At 41.3% G+C, this 22,948-nt stretch overlaps 3 protein-coding genes and 1 long non-coding RNA gene across 7 annotated transcripts in view; 1 reads left to right on the forward strand and 3 right to left on the reverse strand.

Moving 5' to 3' along the window:
* Positions 1 to 4,410, forward strand: part of Klp10A (kinesin-like protein 10A) — a 43,933-nt gene extending 39,523 nt beyond the window's left edge. For 2 of the 3 annotated variants that reach the window (XM_019844832.2, XM_025305462.1), the window contains one exon: positions 630 to 4,410. In XM_019844832.2, the coding sequence (XP_019700391.2) occupies positions 630 to 784 (155 nt within the window). In that variant the 3' untranslated portion in view covers positions 785 to 4,410. The remainder of the gene's footprint in view (positions 1 to 629) is intronic. The other variant, XM_019844833.2, reaches the window with a different exon arrangement.
* Positions 4,411 to 4,979: 569 nt separating this feature from the next.
* Positions 4,980 to 13,584, reverse strand: Mad (mothers against decapentaplegic homolog 1). 2 transcript variants are annotated; one of them, XM_011153465.3, is made up of 3 exons: positions 12,751 to 13,584; positions 10,020 to 11,423; positions 4,980 to 9,943 (listed from the first exon to the last, which is right to left on the reverse strand). In XM_011153465.3, the coding sequence occupies exons 2-3, from the start codon at positions 11,264 to 11,266 to the stop codon at positions 9,784 to 9,786; spliced, it is 1,407 nt and encodes a 468-aa protein (XP_011151767.1). In that variant the 5' UTR covers positions 11,267 to 11,423; positions 12,751 to 13,584; the 3' UTR covers positions 4,980 to 9,783. The 2 variants fall into 2 exon arrangements, with proteins under 2 accessions (XP_011151767.1, XP_025161248.1); XM_025305463.1 differs by lacking the exon at positions 12,751 to 13,584 and adding an exon at positions 12,340 to 12,594.
* A 202-nt stretch (positions 13,585 to 13,786) lies between these two features.
* On the reverse strand, positions 13,787 to 16,159 carry Fic (FIC domain protein adenylyltransferase). The gene is made up of 4 exons (XM_011153463.3): positions 15,847 to 16,159; positions 15,002 to 15,668; positions 14,655 to 14,861; positions 13,787 to 14,578 (listed from the first exon to the last, which is right to left on the reverse strand). Exons 1-4 carry the CDS (start codon positions 16,046 to 16,048, stop codon positions 14,218 to 14,220), a joined length of 1,437 nt encoding a protein of 478 aa, XP_011151765.1. The 5' UTR covers positions 16,049 to 16,159; the 3' UTR covers positions 13,787 to 14,217.
* A 2,324-nt stretch (positions 16,160 to 18,483) lies between these two features.
* Positions 18,484 to 19,455, reverse strand: LOC109504548 (uncharacterized). Its single transcript, XR_003113949.1, has 3 exons — positions 19,109 to 19,455; positions 18,865 to 19,024; positions 18,484 to 18,740 (listed from the first exon to the last, which is right to left on the reverse strand). It is a non-coding gene; the product is annotated as an uncharacterized LOC109504548 (long non-coding RNA).
* Positions 19,456 to 22,948: the final 3,493 nt, after the last annotated feature.

Genomic DNA, 22,948 nt, shown 5'->3' on the forward strand with positions numbered 1-22,948 from the left:
TAAGGTGGATGTAACATACCGCCGCGATATATGCCTAACTCTGGACATACTTATCATTTTGATCTTCCAAACTCGTTCAGACTTTCAACGTGGAAACATTTCTCTTTTTTAATTTAAATTTCCAACAAGCATGTATACATATATTTACACGGTTTAAATATTCGTATCCAAAGGCCAGAATAATAAGAATGTCTAGAATTAAGCAAGTACCTCGACACATTGGTACTTAGATTCAAGTCGCTGCTTCTTTATCGTCGTGTGTTTTCAAACACACCTTAACTTTAAAAGATTAACATTGCAATCTCTTTGGGCTTCATTGCCATGCTGGTAATTTGGTGTCCCGCTGAGCAACATCAAGACTCTCGTTTCAACACAAGACCGTCATGGCAATGAGGCTGATAGAAGTGTACCTAGCCGCTAGTCGCGTTTTAAGGAAACAGCGCTTTTAAGGAAAAGCTAAAACGCACAAACACGCGCGGAAGTACCAAAATCGAACCGAGAGAACGGCTCCGGCGTTCATACGCGGCATATATATGTCGTCTCGGCGTGTCCGTCTTAATCCTTAACTATGCTAAGCCGATGTCTAATCATGCTCTTGGGTTGACGGGTTTGCGTGTTATCTGTTGCAGCGTATGCCCAAAAGTGGGAGCAACTGCTAATACAGCAGCGTGACACTTTGAACAACGCGCTTGACCAAGTGAGCCAGTTCCGCGGGCAGCTCTTGCAGGAGGAACAAATCAGCCAGAAGATGACCCGAACGCGCAACATTACGCGGTACAATTAAGAAGAGGGACGCTTTCTTTTTTCTTTCTTTTTTTCTTTTTTCTTTTTTTTTCTTTTTTTTTTTTTTTTTTTTTTTTTTTGAAGGCGAGCACGAGAAGGAAAGCGAAGAGGAAAAAGAATAGAAAAGACACACGAGAAAAAAAAATACGCGAAACAATAAAGGAAAAGTATAACGATTATCTCTCTCACCGGTGAGAGAAGACCGCTTCTTCATATTTCTTCTTATCGTGTACCGGCCGTTGATCGCGAGAACGCGTGAGAAGCAGACATATACACAACACATTCTTAATAGTGCGACATACGACAGTCATACATTTTATATATATATTATATATATATATATATAAAATGTATGTATAAGAGCGCGGATATGTAAACGCGGAACCTCTTGCCTTCTTCAAAAATTGCTGCGAAATTATATCGTGGACGAGAGATACATTCTGTCTCGTTCTGTTGAGAACGACAGAGAGAGAGAGAGAGAGAGAGAGAGAGAGAGAGAGAGAGAGAGAGAGAGAGAGAGAGCGAGAGCAAAAGCAAGAAGAACTTAGTTCTCCAGAAGAAACTTACCTTTAGCGCGATTCTATATTATATATAACGATTCTACGTAGCGAGATGAGAAAGAGAGAGAGAGAGAGAGAGAGAGAGAGAGGGAGAGAGGGAGAGAGAGAGAGAAAGAATGTTCACGAAACGTAATACAGAAACCGGCGTATCTCTCGCGAGTTTATAATTATTTTGCCGTTATTTTCATTGCGCCCGTCAACTTGCGACGCGAACAAATCGAGGTGGCCGGGGATATAACGAAGATAATAAATCTAATCGTCCACGAATGTAAAATGAAGCGTGTTGGAGTTCTTTCCGTACCCTTTTTTCTCTTTTCTTTTTTTTTTAGTTTTTGAAACCGTAAAAAATTTTAAGTACTCGAGGATCGTTCGTGAAGATAACACACACATATATATATATACACACACATACACACACACACATATACATACACACACATTATACACGCGAGCGCGCATTTTATTTAGCTAGCAACAAAATCTCAGAACGTTTTACACGTTTACACGTTTCTCAAGTGACTTCTCGCACATTTTACCACTGATTCCGGGCAGTATCCTAGGACTATCGCGGAAATTTTTAACCGTCAAGCACAATGCGTCGGTACGTACCCCCGTCGTATGTGTACCATTTGTCCGTCTTCGAGATGCAGAGTACCACCGCAGATAATGATGATGCCAGAAATCAGACTAACACTCGTTTTTAGGCTATATAGACCGCTAGATGTATTGTTACGAGGGACCCAGTGTGTGATTGGATGAAGGAGATAGAAAAAGCTTTAGCAAGCCGATTCCCGTCAGAAGAAACAGAATTATATGTGTGTATGTGTGTGTATATAAAATATGACACACGCATGGTGATACTTTGTACACTCTCTCACATACATGGAACATGTTCATCGCGAAACATAAACGCACACACATACACACATAATACACGTGAAGTAAACGACATTCGTAAACCAAATAACGACTGATTTCGAGAAAAAATAAGAATGTAATTTTTAGCTCGTAAGAAACTGCACAGCGGCGTTTATCCAGTCCCGATGTTGAAGTTTTTTTTTTAGTATCAATATCGTCGACGGCATCAAACGGTCCACCCTTTTCTCTCTTACGTTATTACAATATTGAGATTAAAATTTTCATTTGGTTTGTCAACGAATACTCCTGTGTTTTCTTCCTCACTCTTATATCTGAGTCACCGAGTAGCAACGTACGCTAAGTGGTTTTTAATGTAAGCTTTACTGCGGACACGTCCAACAGTGTATACCGTCGATTTTCGCGATTTGTAGCAGTTAACCGGCGTAAAAAGTCTACGATCTTTTGATGCTCTATGGACGTTGCTTTTCTCTTTTGATAAGCGAAATCGAGAAAACCTTATTACGTAAGATAAGAGCTAAATAAATCTCCATCCTGTCTCGTGTTTGATCCTCGCGTTCTCTAAAGTAATATATCGCGGCACGTGATCGACGGTGTGTGAACGCGTTATCCAAAGTTCGTATAAAGAAGACTAGCACTATTTCGGCGACAAATGCGCAGGGCTCCTTCGGCAGAATGCTGAAGATTGAATTGGCGACCAGGATTAGCGCGCGACAGCGCGTACAAAGTTGAAGATGCGATAGATTGTCGCAACGTCTTATTATATCTCGATATTTGTTATAATTAGTCATAAATATTTATCGTATCTTATAATTCGAGCAGATCGAAGACCAATTCGCCCTCTCACGACTCGTCGAAGGCCTCTGCGTTGTATATCTCATTGAAAAGACGTGTCGTCGCCGTGTTAATCGTGCGAGGATATCTCTATCACACCAATATCATCGCGCTAGACCATAGAGAGTTAAGAAGATCAACGAGAATAAAGCGTGCGTTACGTGTTGTGCGACTTATCTCTCTTGAACATTTTGTTCTCCAAACGCAAATCCATTCTTGCGTGCCGCGAGATCCTCTCGTGCGTGAGCTCGCGAATAAACAATCATTGCCGCGCGTATGCTCGATTTTGTAATAAACGTATAATATCGTTCTAATTACACTTAAACTGGGAGTTACTCGATCTTGAAGCTTAGAAATAAATTAGCGATAATAACAGAGAAAAAGAGAGGGAGAGAGAGAGAGAGAGAGAGTTATAGAGAGTAATGGAGAATTGACATTTCTGTTGAGAGAAAGAAAGAGAGAGAGAGACGTGCGATTTTTATATAAATATATAAAATACTCAAATAGAGAGAAAGAGAGAGAGAGAGAGAGAGAGAGAGAGAGAGAGAATGTAAAGACATGTGTATGTAAAGACATTGTTTAAAAAGAAAAAAATTACTGTTAAATCAAAAAGTAAACTTATAGTTACACCCGCCGCCGGGCGCATTTTAATTTAATTTAACGTATTTATCAAGTATATTTATTATAGCCCGAGGCTATATATATATATGCAATTATACCACTACTACACTTATACTTCGCTTCGCACGTCGAAGACAGTCGACGTTGTTTTCGTTACACATATCCGACTACATAATGTTTCCTTCTCGATACCTCTCTACAAAGTGTGTGTGTATGTATGTGTGTATGTGCTTCGCTATTATTAACGAACATTTCGGACGAACAGTTCTCGTTTTAGCAGCGTTTTCGCCGATTGCTGCCGTTACTACTGCTGCTGTAGTTCAGACATACTACTCAATATAGTTTCGATTCGACGAGACTTAAAACAATTGGCGGAGCCTTTTTTTGTTTTAGATTACACAGAGGAAAAGAAAAAGAAAAGTGTCACACGTTTCACCGTCTCGAATATAGTATTTTTTAATAAGTATAGTGGCGTAATAGATGAAGCTTAACGATCGAAAGACGTTAATATACTTCTTATTTTTTTATAATCGAATAATTTATGCGGAAAGAAAGAGACGAGGCGAATCAAACGACCCGTATCCTCATCCTGCCTTATCTCTTTACCCCTCTTCTATATGTCGTACTTAATAGTCGACCTCTGGAACTATTCTAATTTGATGTGCACAGAAAGATTTTGGATACGTACGAGAGGTTTCACGTTGTTGCTTTATGAATGAAATAAATTGCAAAAAAAGAAAAAAAACGGAAAAAACTGTGAGCGGAAGTAAGAATTTCCTCATCCTCATCAACAGAATCCTTCAAGATATCACGTTTCGTTGTCGGTGGGTTTTAAAATTGTTGCAACGAGCGACTGGAGAGAAAAATATGCGTTTACAAACATTAATTACTACAATTAATTTTTATATATTCCTATCAGGTGTATCAGGTTTACGACATTGTCGCAAAAAAATTTTTCGAAAGCTCCAGTCAATAATCATGACTTGAAAAACTTCTTCTCATACGTGGAATAGTCGGATGATTTTTTCACTCGAGTAACATGATATACGTGACGTTATATCTTTAATCGCAATTTAGATAGAAAAAAATTCGCACATTCAATTCCAAAGTCTGTATATTTTAGGTCTGTAAATTTCAAGTCTATATTTCACATGAGATAAGTTTCAAGTAACGAGACAGGCCGGATTTTTGTTAAAAAATAATTAAAAAAAAAAATTCTATCATGCCATTTCGCGCGGAATTGTTTGTCGCTGGACGAAAGGGATTATCGTCGTCAGAGTGGAAAGGATTATCGAGCGTGCGTAATTATGAGACGACATACGACCATCGCACATGTTTAATCGCACATAGATACAGACAGGTAGGCATTAATTTTACTCGGTAGACAAGACAATGATTACCAGAAATGCATGTGTGTGAACGGCATAGGTGTAAGAAGGCTACATATAAAACGTGACCGAGAGTGCGGATAATTTCTCTTTTTTCTTTTTTTATTCACGTCGAACGAGATGCATATAGTCGTCGACTGCGGAATTTCATTGGATCCCCAAGGGTCAGTCCCCGGCGTTCTAGTCGCCGAATTATGACGATCTTTTACCATCGGGAATAACGGTGAAGATCTTTCACTAGCGAAGTACAGAGACCGTTCGATCGACGTCGGGACGTCGTCTGCGATAATTGCAATGTTTTTGCGGAGCATCTCGTGTATCTTGCAACACGAGCTGCTCCGACCGATGGGCCGTTCGTTGTTTCCGCTAGTTTCCCCGACAAGACTCCATTCTTTTACCGCATAACGCGTGTCACGATACATACAGCACAAACCATGTATTGTTCTACCATTTCGTCGCTACACATCATTATACACTATGTATACATGTATATTACGATTAAAATAACGTCTTCTGTACATAGAATGTCTTTTCTTTTTTTTTTCTTCTCTCCTTTAACCGTAAAGGAAGGGGAAAGAAAAAGAGGAAGGGAAAAAACGTGCGGCAAGAAAATGAGAGAATGTACTACACGCCATGCGTTTGGTAGCTAATTAATTCCTTTTTTTTGTTATAGTCTTACGATAGCGCTACGTCCTACGAAACGATACCGTTCTCTCGCAAAAGAGCGAGAGAAATGGTTGGCTATACAGATTAAAGAGACTCGTGTGTCTACGTCGTCATCGTCGTCGTCGTCGTCGTCGTCGTCGTCGTTGCTGATTTAATTTCAAACACGCCACATGAGCATACATACGGAGAAACCGCGCGAGCGGGAAAAAATCCGCGGTTATCTTCTCTACCGGTATATAACGTGGAATGGATTCCGAAGGCGTGTCTTACGCGCTAACAAGATTTGTATATATATGTATGTATATTATGTATATATACATATATATACACACACACACACACACACATATGTATGATGCATATATATATATACAATCACTGACACGTGGAATATCGCGAGCCCGTTTTCAAATCGTTCCTTCGCACTTCAATCGGTCGTCTATTTGCTCTTCGTGGTACCGACATCAATAGACGGCTTTTGTGCAAAAGCAACCGAGCGCTTCCACGTCGGGCAACTGATAAACGCGAGACCGTCTGTAGAGAAGAGATAGTTGCAGTGGTGATTCAACGACACACGACGGTGTGAGTTCTCGAGTTTACTGAGCGAAAATCGGGCTCGACTAGAGTTTCACATTTAACCGTTAACGGATCAATGAGAATCCTAGCGCGTGTTACATTGTATGCACGTCAAAGTACAATTTATCGTCATTTCACAACACGATAATTTGTATTTACAGAGGAACAACGAGTACGCGCGCGGTAGATTAGAGGCAGAGTAATACATCGGCCGATCGCTGCCTCGACGTTACTGCGGAGAGGCGCTCGACTTCTTTTGTATCAATATCTCAAAGGCACATGTGAATTTCCGGCATGGCCTTGTACACGTCGCATGATCGCACACCGCGAGTGCGATAATCATTTCGGTTAAACAAAACCAAGCAACATCAGACGATCACAGACGCGACGCTGCGCTGAAGCGTGGACTACGCGTTCGCTGCAATGCGACGCTACAGTTCAAAGACATACAGTTGCAGATTTATTTTACAAGTGGACAATTCTGATACATGTTCTTTTTCTCTCGTCGTTTTCGGTTTTACGCCTGGGAAAGGTGACGCGCGCGCGCGCGTTTTCGGGCGCAACGTGTCATTCATCCCGGCTGCTATTAGATTTCAGAAATTGCGCGTAACATATCATAACGTCTTTATACGGATATAAAATATAAAAGGCTTCCAAGGCACAAATTCGGGCGGCATGCAATCGAATTCAGGTGCTCCGCTCAATCTTCGCGAATATCAAATTTGAAGGACGAATTATATCGCAGACAATGTCGCTTTTTAATAAGAGACATACGTGTCTCTCTCTCTCTCTCTCTCTGTTCAGACTCTGAAGGATCAGGCGAATGGTTTGCAAACGGGCTTCGCGAGTAATCCGTGAGACGACTTGATTAGCGAGAAAACGAGGACTGGTGAGAACGCGAAATACAAGCTGTAAGTATAATCTTGCATTAATGAGAAACTATCCATACACGTGCGTCTTACAGTAAAGCATCGTGCTCTCCGCATCGACGGCGACAAAAGCCCAACGCGTGCCGAGAAGATCTCTTCTCAACTTCATTCTAATCGGTTCTAACCGCTGTCGCTTGTGCGAACGACGCGGATCGTAATACGGCGCTAGTAATGTGAGACTTCTAACATTCGTGTATCTGCATCCGGAGATGGTGAGAACGCCTCGCGGCATAAAATTGGATCGCACTTCGCGCGAAGAGGAAGAGCTCCGACTCTCGAGACGCGACAGCAAACTCGAGCAGTAAACATAGAATACAGGAGTAAACACATACACATACAATGTCAATCCTTTGTCGATGCTTGCTTTTCGTGTTTCACAACACGACAAGGGAATTAGGTCGAGCGGTTCCTTTCCTTTTCGCGCAGAATCCGAGCCAATCAATATATATCATTGTATCGAACAATAAATTTTCTTAGCTTTAGGACGGGCTGAACGTATCTTACAATTGTTTTTTTTTTTTTCGTTTATACCCTTTTCATAGTCATCGATTATTGTCCCTATCGCTCAACGTACGTAATTAGCGCAACGATTTGCACCGCATTGTGCAATATGGAATTAAGGTAACATTTCTAGTCGACATTCGTGTCCGTGTTACAACGGTATCCTGTTTGTTCGTGACTCGCGCGACGTTTCGCCGCGGATTTCCACGTTGTTCGGGTCCAGATCGTAAATCGCGACATATTATTCGCTATCATACTTTCTCTCGTTTTATATCACACTTAATCTCACGTAATTATTAGCCAAATATCTTAGACCCCTAATAAATTTATTTTCTCTTGTTTCTTCTGTTTTATCACGGAATCGTAATTTGCGAAAAATACCTTGTTCCTCTCGTACTTTCATTCGTTTTTTTATTGTAATATAATAGCTTTCGCATATCTGCCAAATTGAATAGCAAAGAATCACAGCTAGGCACATCGGCAAACAAGTGACAGCAAACGGCAGTGAAAAAAGATGGTATTGTCTAGATAATTAGGCACTGTTAATACATATTATAATATTATATATTTACATACATATCTCACGGCTAAGACACTCAGACAAAGACATCGATGTACTTTCGGATTACATGATCTCAGACTTTGGGAACGTGCTTAGATACAATGAAAGAATCGTAACTCTCTGATAAAATATCACAGTGCATAAATTAAAAATATTATGCGAATATTCCGTTCCTTTTGGCACTCTTTTTCGTATCGTAGGAAAGTAACGAACGTAACTTGAAGATTATGTCCGATCGATCGGTGAACATAAATTTTCGTCGAGCAACGCATATAATGAACTTACTAATAATTTTCGTTTGCACACATTTCGCCTACGAAATCCCCGTACATATACGAATATATACAGCGCGTAAGTGAAACTTAGTACATTCCCAACATATGAAACTTGTTTAATTGTTTACTGTTTTATCCAATCGAGTTCTGTTCACAGGATTCGACAAATATACGGAAAGCGCCGAGTCGGTGACACAATATCATTCAGAATATAATGCAATATAATCCTACACGGAGATGGAGAAAGCCATGAGCTACATAAATCCTCCTAAGGATCGGTATGAATTTAATATTTTCAATATATAATCGGACGCAGTTGACTTTCAGTAGTCAACGTGAGATCAACGTCCAATGTCTTACATTGAAATAATATAAACGCGTAGTTTATCAATAAAGCCCCGCGGCGCTCACGTCGTGATTTTTTCCGCGCTAAAATTTCAATAAATCTAGACCTAAATTTTTTAAAGTGCACACGTAACTTAAGAGACATAATCGTTAGATTAAACTCGATCGAGAAAACGTAGAATATATATAAATATATTTGCGTGTGTATATGTATATATATTCTTTCTCGCCCTGTAATTCGGAGAATTTACTCTCTTTGTCAAGAAGCTGTATTCGCTGTATACATATATATATATATATATATATATTTTTTTTTACTGTCGTTACAATAAATCTTAAAGTCGTCTAGTAACGGATTTGCGATACTACACCGTATGTGTGATAAATATCTCCACAATAAGTCTCCATATAAAATAAAGTGTTACGACTGATGCATAGATTTGAAAAATATTTTTTTTATATATATATATATACCATATTATTATGTATCATTATGTATAATAATTCCTTCCCTATGTAACAGCCAAAGAGTTTTACAGCATCTAAGTGTATAATCTGTGATCACGATAATTCCCAGAGATCGCTGTTAAATGTTTCGCGTAACTTCTCGCAATTCCTCAGATTTTCTTGGAACATTACGTCAATTTTTGTTTTCCTTTTCGGTTGCCATTTTATTCTCATAAGATTTGATTTCAACGTTGACGAAACGTACAGAGTAACTTACACAGACGAAATTGCGTACGATCGAACGTGCCCGTGTTCTCGCACCTGTGACTTTATCCAGTCTCATTAAATAATTAGAATGCATCGAACAACTAATCGTCCTTCTATCATAATGTATCATCCTGTGACGCGTGCGCGTATTACTTATGACACAGAACTTATAGCATTATGAGGCGAGCCCATTTGCGTTAACACTTTATCTAACCACTGCAAAGGTCCGTGTAAATGTGCCTCGATCCAGCAAGGGGTAGACGTAACGTCCTGCCGATGATATTCAGCGCCCCATCCTTTCACAAATGACATTCTGCAAATAAGAGGAGCGCGTACGTATGTAAATATTAGTTACACCACTCGATTGCTTGATGCGTGAATTTAATTACCTGATCGTGCACATCTTGGTTAATTCATAAACAGCCTCGAAACCATGATTCACGCTTTGCGAGAGAAGCTGGGCGAACTCCTGATTGTTGAATATCTTCAATGAACAACCTGGTGGGATTTTGCAAACTGTGCTAGGGTGAAAACCATGGTGATGATTACAATTCCTAGATTGTACGAATATGGCAGAATCGGACAGACACTCGGCATAAACTTCTCCTCCGACGTAATAGAGATGAACTCCCTTGCCTATATGTCGCCTCGTATTCTCTATCGTAGAATTACGATTTACGTTAGATAGTTGTCCCAAACAGAAGCGATCAGAATTGTTGCTTGGATTAGTGAAACCGTCGACGATCACAGAGTGCGACTGACAGTGGAACACTTCGCCTACCCGACAGTTGAGCTCATAATAGGCAATCGAGGCCCAGTAAGGGGGTTCTTGGTAACACACAGGTGCTACTTCAGGAGGTGCGCTCGTATCCATCGGAACAGAATCTGAGGGCGGTGACTGACCAGTTTGAGAGCCGTCCTCGGGCGGAGAATAGGCCGGTGGTGGTGTTTCCGGTAAGCCGTTTGTACCATATGGACTTTGCGGATTCGGCAATGTCGTACTGCCCGGACTTGGCACGGAACCGACGGAGGACATGGGAGACGTTGGATTCACGCCACTGGCCGAAGTTGCATTGAAACCACTCGATGAATAGGACACATTGTGTGGCATCGTGGGTTCCGCTAATTGTTGGAACGGCAGCAAAGAGTGACCTGGTGCATATTCAGAGTGTCTAGGAACCAATACAGGTGGCAACACCGGGCTCTCTACTCTCTTGTAGTGATAGGGATTGATGCAGACTTCTTTTTGTTTGGCAGAAAATGGATATTGACACAGCTCAAGCGGCTTCAATTCGTGATGCGACTGTAGGTCTGGCCATCGCCATACTCTGCAGTATATTACATGCGGCAGACCTTTGCGGTGCGAAACTTGTAATCTGCCATCTAAACTTCTGGGTATTGTCACACACTTGCTTGGTGTACCTGGGCAGCTGAGAGCACGTTCCAACTCTTCAATCGCGCCTTTGCGTTTCTTCAGTTTCTTCACCAAAGAGTCCACTGCTTTTTCGGCCCATTTCTCCTCCTCATCGCCTTGTTTCCAGCCAAGTAACTTTTTCACCGCAGGACTCGTGAATGAGAACAAACTGTTTAACGAAGACATCGGTCCTGCATTTGAAGATCCTTCTTCATCATCCATATTTCACAAATAGGTGGCAATTATACACAGCAGCAATGACTTTTGGAGCAGAGACTCCTAGTCAAATTCAATGATAATGAGATAAATAGCAGCAGTGCATAATCTGATATCCTTGGATAACGATGAGAAGTAATCTTCCCTTGTCAGAACACACAATCTGAAATTACACAAATAATCTTAACTTAATTCTTTGGTCGGATCTTGAACAATGGAAGAATTTTTTCTTAAGTAACTTCTTAAGTAACTCTGAAGAAAAAATTATCCAAGTTGTAAAATAACAAAATGTTAATAAGAGTCAAGCGCAAGAGGACGCGAAATTTTATATCTAAATCAAATATACATGTATTTTCACTAGAAACAAAACTGAAAATAGAAAAATCATGCTAAAATGGAAATGTTTTATTAAAAAAAACAAAAAAAAATGATTTTTACTCTTTTTATCGATGTATAATTCATAGATATTACATCATCTTTCAATTTCAATTGAATTATATGTTTTGAGTGTCTTGCACCCCAATTTTATAAGTTTATGCTTTAACAGTATATAAATAAAAAATTCATCAAAAAGAAAGTACATTGACGTCTCTGAATATATTTCTTTCTGGATAGATTACAGGATATTATTTAATATTTATGGTACTCAATTGTAAACACACAAAAGATCGTTACGAAAAAATCTCTTGTTTCAAAAAATTTGCACCTTCACCTTCAACAAAATTTCTCAAAAATACGAAAGCGTCTACCGCTGTGCGTATAGTAGCGACAACATTGAACAAAGCGTGAATCGGGACATATCATCGTTCGCCAATCTGAATTTTTGCGATGCTATTTTTATAAGAATATGTGAGTTTTGGCGTATCACCTCCCGCTGCTACGTCAAAACTCACCGAACAAAGAACGAAATCTCATAAATATCGGAACTATTTTGACAAGAAAACATCGCTATTTTCGAGACGGGGAATTTCCCGCGCATTAACGGCCCGAGTGGAGCAAGTCATTTTTCCCTCGCAACTCGCGCGAGTCCATCCAATTTTTCGAAAATTTTGACCTGAACGCAGTGCGACGCTACGAACCATGAGTAGAATTCGTCGGAATCTCAGCGGGACAGCCTTGCAGGGAGTAACCAGCACTACTTTTGAAAACCAACACACCTCACGCGTCGACTAATTACTGATGCTACTTGTGCGCATGAGCTGCCGCGAAGTGCAGCGGAATTTCCGACAGGAACCTCGTCGCTCCTCGAAACTCGTTTCGCTCGAGACGGATCGAGCGTGTTACGTCGTTGTGTCGAGGTTAATAATTATGCTACGGGGCAAGCGCTCTCGTCGGTCACGGTAAAAAAAAGCACCGGAAGCGCACAGTAGTAGTAGCAGCAGCAGCAGCAGCAGCACACAGCTACACTCTTCCTCGAATCGACACGCGAGTCGACCGCCTAGCTGCCGCCGTCGATACGCGCTTTCATCACGGGATATTCGTTCACTTACGCGAGGCTCCCTGGCGATTCAGCATTGTTTTTACCACGGTCTCTCCCACTCCAACATCTATCGCCGTCGACGCCACGCTCTCGCCATTACGATCTGTCTGTCTCTCTTCCTCTCGTTAAGCAAAAAGCGCCCGCAGGGTTATCGATTGTGCTGTTCGACAGACACAGCGCGCGGGGTGCTCCGCTCGCAAACGACGATTCTGACGGACGCAGCGACGGTGACGGTGATCTGTCCGGACTTCGTTTTCACAAAGCGCGCCGCCGTCCCTTGCTGACGTCGCTGTGCGCGGCCTTTTTTCTCTCTCTCTCTCTCTCTCTCTCTTTCTCTTTCGTACCACCGCGCTGTACTCTTCCGTTCGCTCAGCCGCCAACCGACAATCCTCGGTGATGACGACGATGACGACAGCTATGGACCCGAGGACAAGAAACGTAACGGGCCTCCGCTGAATGACGTACTCGGCAAACGACAGCACATACTTCACAATAAAACGCAACACTCTGTTCTCCTGCAGATCGAACTTCCACAAATGGTTTGTAAACTTAACAAGTAAAGAATTCTTGATCCACAGAGTGCTTACGTCTCCTCGCGTGCGCCACTAGGCGAATGTTTACTCGGCGGATTACGTTGCGCGAGCAGCCACCCGATGCGTGTCGTTTACACACGGAACTCACTAGGAGTCGCTAGAGCCTCGTCGGACGACGCGGCTGGTCCGCTTGGATCTCGTCGCGCTTGTTCTCGATAAACGTGGACCAATCGTGCGCTGAGGAGTCTCGCTCACCAATTGCGATTCCGCGCAGCGGCACAGCGGGGGAGGGGGTCAGATGCATTTCTCGAGCAAGACAGGTGCATGCGATTGGTGCATCTCGCTCTTTGTCGGACCAATGGGATGTGAATGCTGTGTGATCAGACCTCCCCGCTGAATGACCAATCGGATTAACGTGTACGGAATACGAATACACCGGTGAATTTACGCGATACCGCATAAAAATGTATTACCGCTCGAAATTATTGTTGAGAGAAAGATTTCTTTCCAATGTATATGCTTCATCGTTTACTTCTTGTTGCACTCATTACATACATACATACACACTTATAAATATTATAAATTAATTTTGTACAGCACAATGGAAGAGACTCGTATTTACATGGGCTCATGCGTTAAAAGTAATTGGCAGCTTTCAAATAGTGTAATAACAGATTCACATAAATCACACATCAACGAGCAACGAGCGGATATGTTTAAAACTTTGCGACAAAAATCTGAATATCACACAAACTTGGTTTCAAACTTGAATTCAAGTGATTCTATTTGATTTCAAATATGTCACAACATAACTCGTTACTTCGTATCGGAACTTTCATTCGAGAAATGTGAATATTAATAAATAAAATGATACAGGACACATAGGTAAGGCAAATGTTCTCTTTGGTCTCAAAAATACTTCAAATCTCGATCAAACAGGTTCTTCAATCGTTTTCGAGTATATCATTACTTTCATCCTCCAAAATAATCGTATTGTGCCTCTCCATAAAAAGAGTCTCTTGACTCAAAGCGGGAACCTGTCGAGAGAATTCGCTGGTCGCCCACAGGAACAAGTCTAACGTCTGTTCCGTGCATTCAGCTATGAATCTCACAAACGGTCTCACATCTCCGGCGTTTGCTATCTGCAAATTCTCGTAATACTTGTGGCGGTGTTGCTTATGAATAATAACAGGTGGGTATCCGGCTTGCATGAGAATCATGTTCATGAGCAAGCGAGATGTTCTACCATTACCATCAGCAAAAGGATGTATATGTACCAGCTTGTAATGTGCGACAGCTGCGTATCTGTGGGGAATATTTTTTTATCAACATCTTTAAAAAGTATCACTGGAAAGGAAGAAAAGATCAGTAATTTACTTACTTAACTGGATGCAACCTGATGGCTTGTTCGCTGTTTAACCACATCCCAAACTCCTCCATCAAGTAATGTATGTCACCTGGACCTGGAGGTATATGGCCACCGACATATACCTGAGTTCTGCGAAACTGACCACCTTCAACAGGATCCACATGGCCCAACACACGCCTGTGAATCTCCAATATATCTTTTATGGAAATCAAACCTACTCTAAAACAAAATTTAATCATATAGCAAGAGTAGTTATATATATATATGTCATCCTCCTTAGTTGTCTTGAAATTAAAATTTATACTTTTGTGTTGTATTTTTATATCGTCTTTCAAGATTATTGCACTATGGAAACTTACCTATTGACCAAGGTCGCATTGATATATTTCATAGCAGCATCCAATCCGAGAATTTCATTGTGCTCGTCGATACTTTTCCCGGCAACTGCGGTACGTGTCTCTACTATAGCTCTTGTTTGTGCTAAATTCATGGTATTTCCCTCGATCCCCACTGTGTGATAAATATGTTGGAAGTAAGCCTCCTTTTTGGCACGTATCAGTGCTGCATTATGATCAGGTATCGTGGACAGCGTGTTCCTCTTTTCGTCGATGCGTCTGAGCATTCTTCTGTCTAGTTCTTCAACTACACGGGCTGTCCTTTGACTATTTATTAAAGCACTTTCATGGTTCGGTTCATAAGTTAAAGCACGTACATAAAATTCATTAGCTTTAATCACATTATTTTGAGTATGCTCTAAAAATTCTCCATAATGATTTAAAACATCTGGATGATGCGGTGCCAATGCCATTGCATGTTGAAATAATTTTATAGCTTTCTTTTGCTTGCCGGATGATTTCATCTCTATAGCTAAATGCAAGGACGTCAGTGCCTCTGCTGTGGACGTCTCAGTATTTCGAACCAGCAGTTTATCAAGTTCTGTGTTGCCCAATGCAACACTGAGAGTGTACTCCTTATTTGATATGTCATCCGGAGGAAGTGGTATAAATACATGATGAAACTCTTGCTCTGAAAAAGATAACGAATACCTCTGTTCTTAGTTGTCTGCAGACTACGAAATCACAGCGCAAATTATTTTTTTCACGAAATATTGCACAAAGTGATATTTTTATTTTCATTCATGACATGTACTGTAACAAAAATTATATATAGTCTAGGACAATTGGATGTGCTAATTTTTACATACTTGGAAAATTAGTGGACCAATTGAATATGTACTGCAACAGTAATGTGCCAACAATAGCAACCACGATCCCGGAGATGAAGACGAAGGACACGAGGCGATTCGGTGTCATAGTGTTGTTTGTCGCATCCTTCCGCTTGACGTTCACGTGAGAGGTTTTTGGCCAGTGCATAACATAATACTCGTATGCGTATGCCGGTAGCATCCTTCCTCACGTCGATTTTTCGGAAATACACTTTCAACAACGAACTCAGGCATGTTTAACGATCATATGTGCGATGCAACGCGCTCACATGACGTAGAGCGCCTCTGGTGGGTGAAACGTCAGGAATACGGCACGTCCATGTGGTTCTTTCTGATTGGTGAATTCGTGTGACTTTTTTCACGTGGCCCGCTCTCTTTCTGTAGCTGCGTTCCGATATTTACTGCCAGCACTGACAATCTATAATATACGTGACACAAACTATGTATTTTCAGTACTGGCAGTGAATATCGGAACGCAGCCTACTTCTCTCTCTCTCTCTCTCTCTCTGTCATTCCTTTTCCGCCATTTCGTCGCTCGATTAAAAGCTTCGCTAGGAAATTGGATACAAAAGTAGAGCATACTCGAAAACTGTGGTAAAATTTCCAGAAATTTACATTCTATACTGATAATTGATTTATTCCACGAGTTTTTGTACAGATATCTTTGCAATATTCTTTAACATATTTACGAGATTCTTGAAACATAACGATGCATCGAGAGCTTAACCTCTATGACATGTACGATCGGTTATAAAATGTATCATTGCGTAGTTCTTAGGGAAATTGATCGAATTTTTGTCGAAACTGTCGAAATATGCACTTATGGTAGCAGAACATTGTAAAACAGGCATTGAAAGTTAACATCTCATGAAACGAATCATTAAAAATATTAAATGAAAGTAGGACGTATATCGCGTAGTTTAGAATTTCAATTTCTGCATTATATATGCAATTTCGATTTGACAAGGTAGAGTTTAATGTGCGAATTATTGTTGCCAACTTCGCATATTTCTCACGGCATAATTGTTAATATTTCGCGTTAATATTCGTTAATGTTATGTCGGAACCTTCTCGAACATTATCAAGAGGCACGGTAGTGTCTCGCGCCAAGTTTAAGCACAAAACTATAACAATAGCGAGAACAAATATCTCGCGACTGTCGAGAATATCGGGTAGAGTATTGCGCAGTCGCCATATCGGCAGGTCGAGATTCAAACCGTCGCATTTGTAGGCTTTCAAGACTAGCAACGCAGCGCCTCGTACGCGAATTATTGCTTTCGGAAATGTCGACGATAAGTTTCGTGTATTTTTCGCAACAAGGTCGTGAATATTTCGAATACGAAGTCTGTTCCAAGTATCATATTGCATTTATGTATGCGCGAATTCAAAAGGTAAATGGAGCTTTGTGATTGGTCGTACGTCGACGCCTCTCGTCGCCTGTGGCGCGTCGGTACTATAAGAAACCCAATCACTGCAGTGTTTAGGTATTTGTGATATGGCCGCGGTAGGACGATCAGTATCGGTAAGTCGTTCTGTGTTTCTCGAGATTCCAGCTCGTCGAAGACGAATCTCGCGCGCGAATCGTCTCCGGGAGTGCCGAAAGTAAGTGTCGCATGCGTGCATGACAATTAAGTATTGTCGAACAGCCGCCGAAAGTGATCGGGAGTATTGAGTATAGTAACAACCCGGCCGCCGGTATGGCTCGAATTTATCGAGCTCCGCTTTCCGATTCGCCGAAGAGTCTTGTGTGCGAATCATCACCGGGAGCGCCGAAAGTAAGTCTCGTGCGTGACAAAATCCGCTGAAGTGAATCTTGTCGAGCGAAATACGGGAGTGTCGAACAAAATATCGCCCGTTTGTGTGTTTCTGGAGGTTGGAGCTCAACAGATGCATCCTACGCTGTTGCGACGCCCGTCGAGAGAGAAGTCGGTAAGTACCGACATAATAGAGATTATAACAGAGTGCGTACAGTCGGTAGTAGTCGGTAATATATCTGAGTTATCGTCGGATTCTCTGAGTTTTCTTGACAATCGTGAAGCTTTATTCAAGATCCGCGACGAAATATATTCGATATATTTATCTTTCTTATATTTAACTTTAAATTTCACATTCGGCTGCATCAATATCGTGCATTTTTTATACACATAGTAGCTATATGCTATTTCATTTATTTTTTGTTCTTTCACGAAATAAAGTTCCACGAAATATTTTGTTTCTCTGTAAGATTTTTAGAATAAGCATTATTGAATCACGCTATTACCCATACAGCACAGATCTCCAAGGGACATCCTGAGGCCGTCCCTACGTCTTAAGAACGTCCTCAAGATGTCCTCAGAATGTCCTCTGGAGATTTTGTGCTGTTTGGGTAACTGGTGTGAAAATAGAAAAATACGTTTCTTCAACAATACAAAAAAATGTTGCCATTTGAGGACAACCGTATTGGAACTAATTTATATTTCAATTGCATCTCGTCTGTCGAGATTGAGGTTTATGATCGTCTTTTTAAGCTGAATATCCGTTTATTAATCATATACATGACTATTGTGTATCAATATGTGTATCAATATGTGTGAGATACATGTAGTACAGAACAATTTTTCCATGAAAATCATTTGTTTCTAATACAAAGATATGTAGCTAATATCTTTTAATTGACAGAGATGTATGTAAACTCGTGATTTAAGAAGGTTAATCCCCGATTGTCTCGGGAAACTTATGCACCTTAACAAAAGTACTATTCGTCAAAAAATACGCGGCTGTAAAATGTTCGAAATCCTTCGGAAAATTCGTTAAAAATCTCACGTGTCCCTCCTTATTCTCGCGCTTCCAACTCGAAATCGCCATGAAGGAATAATAATCTTCTTGTAGGCCTCCTGAAAAAAATATGATAAATGCATCGTAGAGATCTTAAGATTTTTCCGACTCTCGTCGGAATAAACGCGACAATTTGGCGAGCGTTATTTCTTCAAGTAATACTTCTATCGTGCAAATGCTTACTCTAATTTGCGATGTAGGCATGCTTTCGCTACTAATGCGTGAATTCGTTCGTAAAGTCGGGGCTATCATATCGCGATCGACTTCGAAGACCTCTCTGCTTTTTCCCGTTTTTTTCTTGGGATCAGTGGAGTACGTGGAAGTTTTTGACTGCGTTTTGTCTCTGTTAATGAACAATTGACTTCCTTGCTACATGCGCGCATAATAATTGTACTTTTGAAATAATTGTACTTTTTACATTCTGTACCTGTGTAATGGTTGTCCCGAGGTCCTGTCGTTCTGTATTTTTATAATTTGCGGTGCACGATATTGCTGGGGAGGTAAAAACGCGTTCACGGTAGATACGTCGTGACGGTTCCTCTGGGGAGGGGAAAGAAACACGAGAAATTAATAATTAACCTACTGCGGGAAATTTGCACGATCATTATGATCATAATCGCGTTTGGATCGGAGAGGCGATAAGGGGAGGCGAAATTTTACGGAATTTCTCGGTTCCTCGGCAGAGTGATTTCCGTTTCCGGAGCGGCATCGCCAGTTCCATGCCGCGGAACCGTGTAATGAGGATTTCTTGACTGATCGATCTTGCACCTGGCCGTGTCGCATGACGACCACGCGATCGGCATTGTAAGAATCTCTGGATGTACCGTTTCGAAAATTACCTCTCGTTCTGTATCGGAAGAAAAAATCGCAACGGAGAAATATCACGATAATTACATGATTTTGCCTGGCTATTTTGCTGGGAGTCGTTTGCATTTTTAAAGAACGTTCGCGTTTTTCTGCTGCTCGTCTCTCGCGAAATTCTTCCCCGGGAATTACTTCTCTCGAGAAGCTTATCTAAATTATGTCTCGTGCATTTAATTAGCATACTTGATAGTCACGCTCGACGACGACGCGTCTTCACTTTGGCACGTGGAACTTCGAAGGAGGCGCGATGCTAATTTACAAGAGGCTACGGTAGCTATTGTTTCATGCAGCTTGTGAACTCTGTGGTCAAAAGCACATGAAGCTCATATAATAATAAATATAAGTGTACAAAAGTAATAAAAATAAAAATGTACAGGAATCACACCGAAAAAGGTTGCCAGACTTCGATACCGTATTCTTTACTCTTCCTAAGGATGAAAAAAGGTCATATAAACACGAGTCTTCTGAAAACTTCTGGAAAATCTGAAAATTCTTTCTTTCCGAGACATAAACACTTTTTTTGTCTACGGTAGAGTATTGTAAGAATGTTTGGAGCTTGATCAACACGCGTCGCATCGTCGAGATATAAACACGTTTGTCGACAACGTATGCCATAGCAAATCAGCGAGTACAAAAATTACCAGTGGATTATCAACCACGAGTGATCTTTTGTCTGTGGTATCTGCACCAGTGAATTATTATACGACATTTAGAAGTATCTATATTTTTTACAGATAAGGCAAAATTTACGCGAGACGTTATTGTAAATTTTTACAATCAATATCTGTGAAAATCCGCATGCTTTTAATCAATCTCGACATCAACACTAGTTTTCGTGCAACATGCGGGCTGGAATTATTGGAAGCTTGCTTATTAGATCAGTTTTTCTTCCATTTACACTCAACGATAAAAATTATACACAATTTTTGGAAATTAAACTTTTTATTCGAATGTGGTTTATGCATGATAGAGCTACGGCCCATTTTAATCGAAAATATATCTTAATAACAATTAGACCAATCGGTGAATTAGCAGAGAATTGCCTGGCCTGTACGCTCCCTTGACTTAACTCCTTTAGATTTTTATTTGTGGGGTCATTTTAAAAATTTAGTCCATGATAATAATACTATTGATAGTTTGGAAACACTAAAAAAATCGGATTATTGCTGCATGTGACAAAATTCGGAATACACCAAGAATTTTTGAACGTCTTCGACGGTCTCTGCAACGTCGATGTGAAACGTGTATTATTGCAGAAGGAAATTATTTCCAGCAATTTCTTTAAGTAAGCATTAAACATTCCTACAATAATCAATCATAAACAAAAAAATGCTTATATCTCGGAAAGAAAGAGTTTCCGGACCTATGTTTATATGACCTTTTTTCATCCTTAGGAAGAGTAAAGTACCGAAGCTTGCCACCTTTTTCGATGTCAAATAAATAAATATAATATAAAATAAAATTATAAATTATAAATAAAATTATATCTAATAAATATATCTAATAATTATATCTAATAAATATATCTAGTATAAATAAATATGAATGTCACAGATACGATATAGATATAATATGTTTAAATATGGGTAATTACAGCGCGGAAGAACTCGTCTTATCTTTCGTGTTACACGGAGTTATACGGTGTTCTTACTTTATATTATACATGCCGCCAATTTCCCCGTACTTTCGTCTCATTATTTCAGCCTCGATAGTAGCCGCGGTCGTTCGCATGGCCGTCGCGATCTCGTTCACTATCTACAATAATCGGCGATGCAAAATCACCTCGCACGGTATTTCGTATGGCGTTACTAATTGGTGCGCATATCGCAAGACAGGGCGAAAAACCGCAAAGTATCGTGGTCGTAAAGTCGGAAATTCGACGTGTTATAACGAGCACGCAGGATACCGATAATAAAAGTCAGAACGCGAGGCATGCGGGTTCGTTAACGTCTAAAAATTTTATATCACCGGTAACGAAGTTACATTATCAAAGACATTGATGACGAAGAGCTTTCCGTTCAGCATAGATGACAAAGGAAACACAAAGCCCACGGTCGTCTTTGATTTTTTCACTTTCTCGCTTGTTTCACAACACAAGCGCGGTTCTCGTTTTGAAGCTATGAGAAATCGTCGTGTGAAAAATCGCGCCTTGGATAACTATTGCCGAAGCAATCTGCATGCAGTCGGTTGGTTAAAGCCCGCAACACTTTTCACTTCGATGAATTTTTCGCGACGCGTTTCGTGTCTGATAAGAAAACGGAGATCTCTTGAGAAATTACTGAGAAACAAATGCTCTCGCTGGACACGAGTTCTGCGGGACTATCAAAGACAAAAAGCGTTGCAACCTTCGGTTGCAGCCGACTGTATATTACCGCGACATGATCGGCCGCGTTGAGATCCTTGAACTCGAGCTCGAAGCGAGCGTGAAAATTGCGCTTCGCTGGCGTGAGGATCCACGGATGCTCGAGGATCTCCCGAATGGTGATCCTGTCGTGAGCCGTCGGCATAAGCAGACGGTTGACCAGATTTTTGCAGTCGCTCGACGTCTGACACATGGCTTTCTCTTGCGTCGACGTCAAGCCTTTGTTGATCTGGATCATCAACCTTTGTTGACGTTTCTCCGACGGCGTCCACTTGTCGCGGGGGCACAGAAACGGCAGTCGGCCGGTGATCATTCCATACAAGACGACCCCGCTGCTTATCGTATTTCTCGTTTTTCATTGGCCGTTTTTAATACCGTCTCTCTGGCAAAGTGGCCGCCGACACGCTAACGACTATTCATACTCGCTGCATCGAAGTCGAATTTTCCAAGTTTCGATGAAGCGAGCCGAGCAGTTCATCAGCTCTCGTAAGCGATGTAGCGTGTTGATCGGTTAATCCAGTGCCACTAATTACGGCTCTGTGCTATTTCGCGACTTAATGCCGATGAATGTGTTTTACTCACAGACTCCACAGATCCACCTCCGGACCGTATCGTTTGCCTACGACGAAGAGCTCGGGGGCCGCGTACTCCGGGGAGCCGCAGTGCGTCCGCAGAGGATCGTCGCCGGCGTAAATGTTGCTGAGACCGAAATCTGCACGAGGTGACGCACGAGAAAGACGCCTGTCATCAAAGCGGTGAGTACGCTCTCCCGCTTGGGGAAAGATTACCAAGCCCTCGAGCGCTGTTTTCAACAGCGTCCGTCGCCGAGCGGCGGGCAATTTCTCTCGTGAATGATCCCGATGTATGCGATGGACACGCGGCGAGGAGAGGATATTCCGCACGGTGAGAAATCGATAAGCGACGCGCTCTCCGTCCTTGCGACACTTGTGTTTTAATTTCACCCGAAAGTCGCGCGCAAGATTGACGATTACACGAGATGCAAATTCACCAAGCGCGCGGCGCGTGTGATCGCTGCACCCT

Source organism: Harpegnathos saltator, unplaced genomic scaffold (genome assembly GCF_003227715.2).
Source record: "Harpegnathos saltator strain DR-91 unplaced genomic scaffold, Hsal_v8.6 scaffold698, whole genome shotgun sequence".
Classification (NCBI taxonomy): Eukaryota; Metazoa; Arthropoda; class Insecta; order Hymenoptera; family Formicidae; genus Harpegnathos; species Harpegnathos saltator.

Coding starts and splice junctions, on each gene's coding strand:
- Mad (XM_011153465.3), bottom strand. CDS start 11,266: ATGGATGATGAAGAAGGATCTTCAAATGCAGGACCGATGTCTTCGTTA. Junction 9,944..10,019: donor ACCAAGATGTGCACGATCAG/GTAATTAAATTC, acceptor TCTTATTTGCAG/AATGTCATTTGTGAAAGGAT.
- Fic (XM_011153463.3), bottom strand. CDS start 16,048: ATGCTACCGGCATACGCATACGAGTATTATGTTATGCACTGGCCAAAA. Junction 15,669..15,846: donor TTGGTCCACTAATTTTCCAA/GTATGTAAAAAT, acceptor TATCTTTTTCAG/AGCAAGAGTTTCATCATGTA. Junction 14,862..15,001: donor AATGCGACCTTGGTCAATAG/GTAAGTTTCCAT, acceptor ATTTTGTTTTAG/AGTAGGTTTGATTTCCATAA.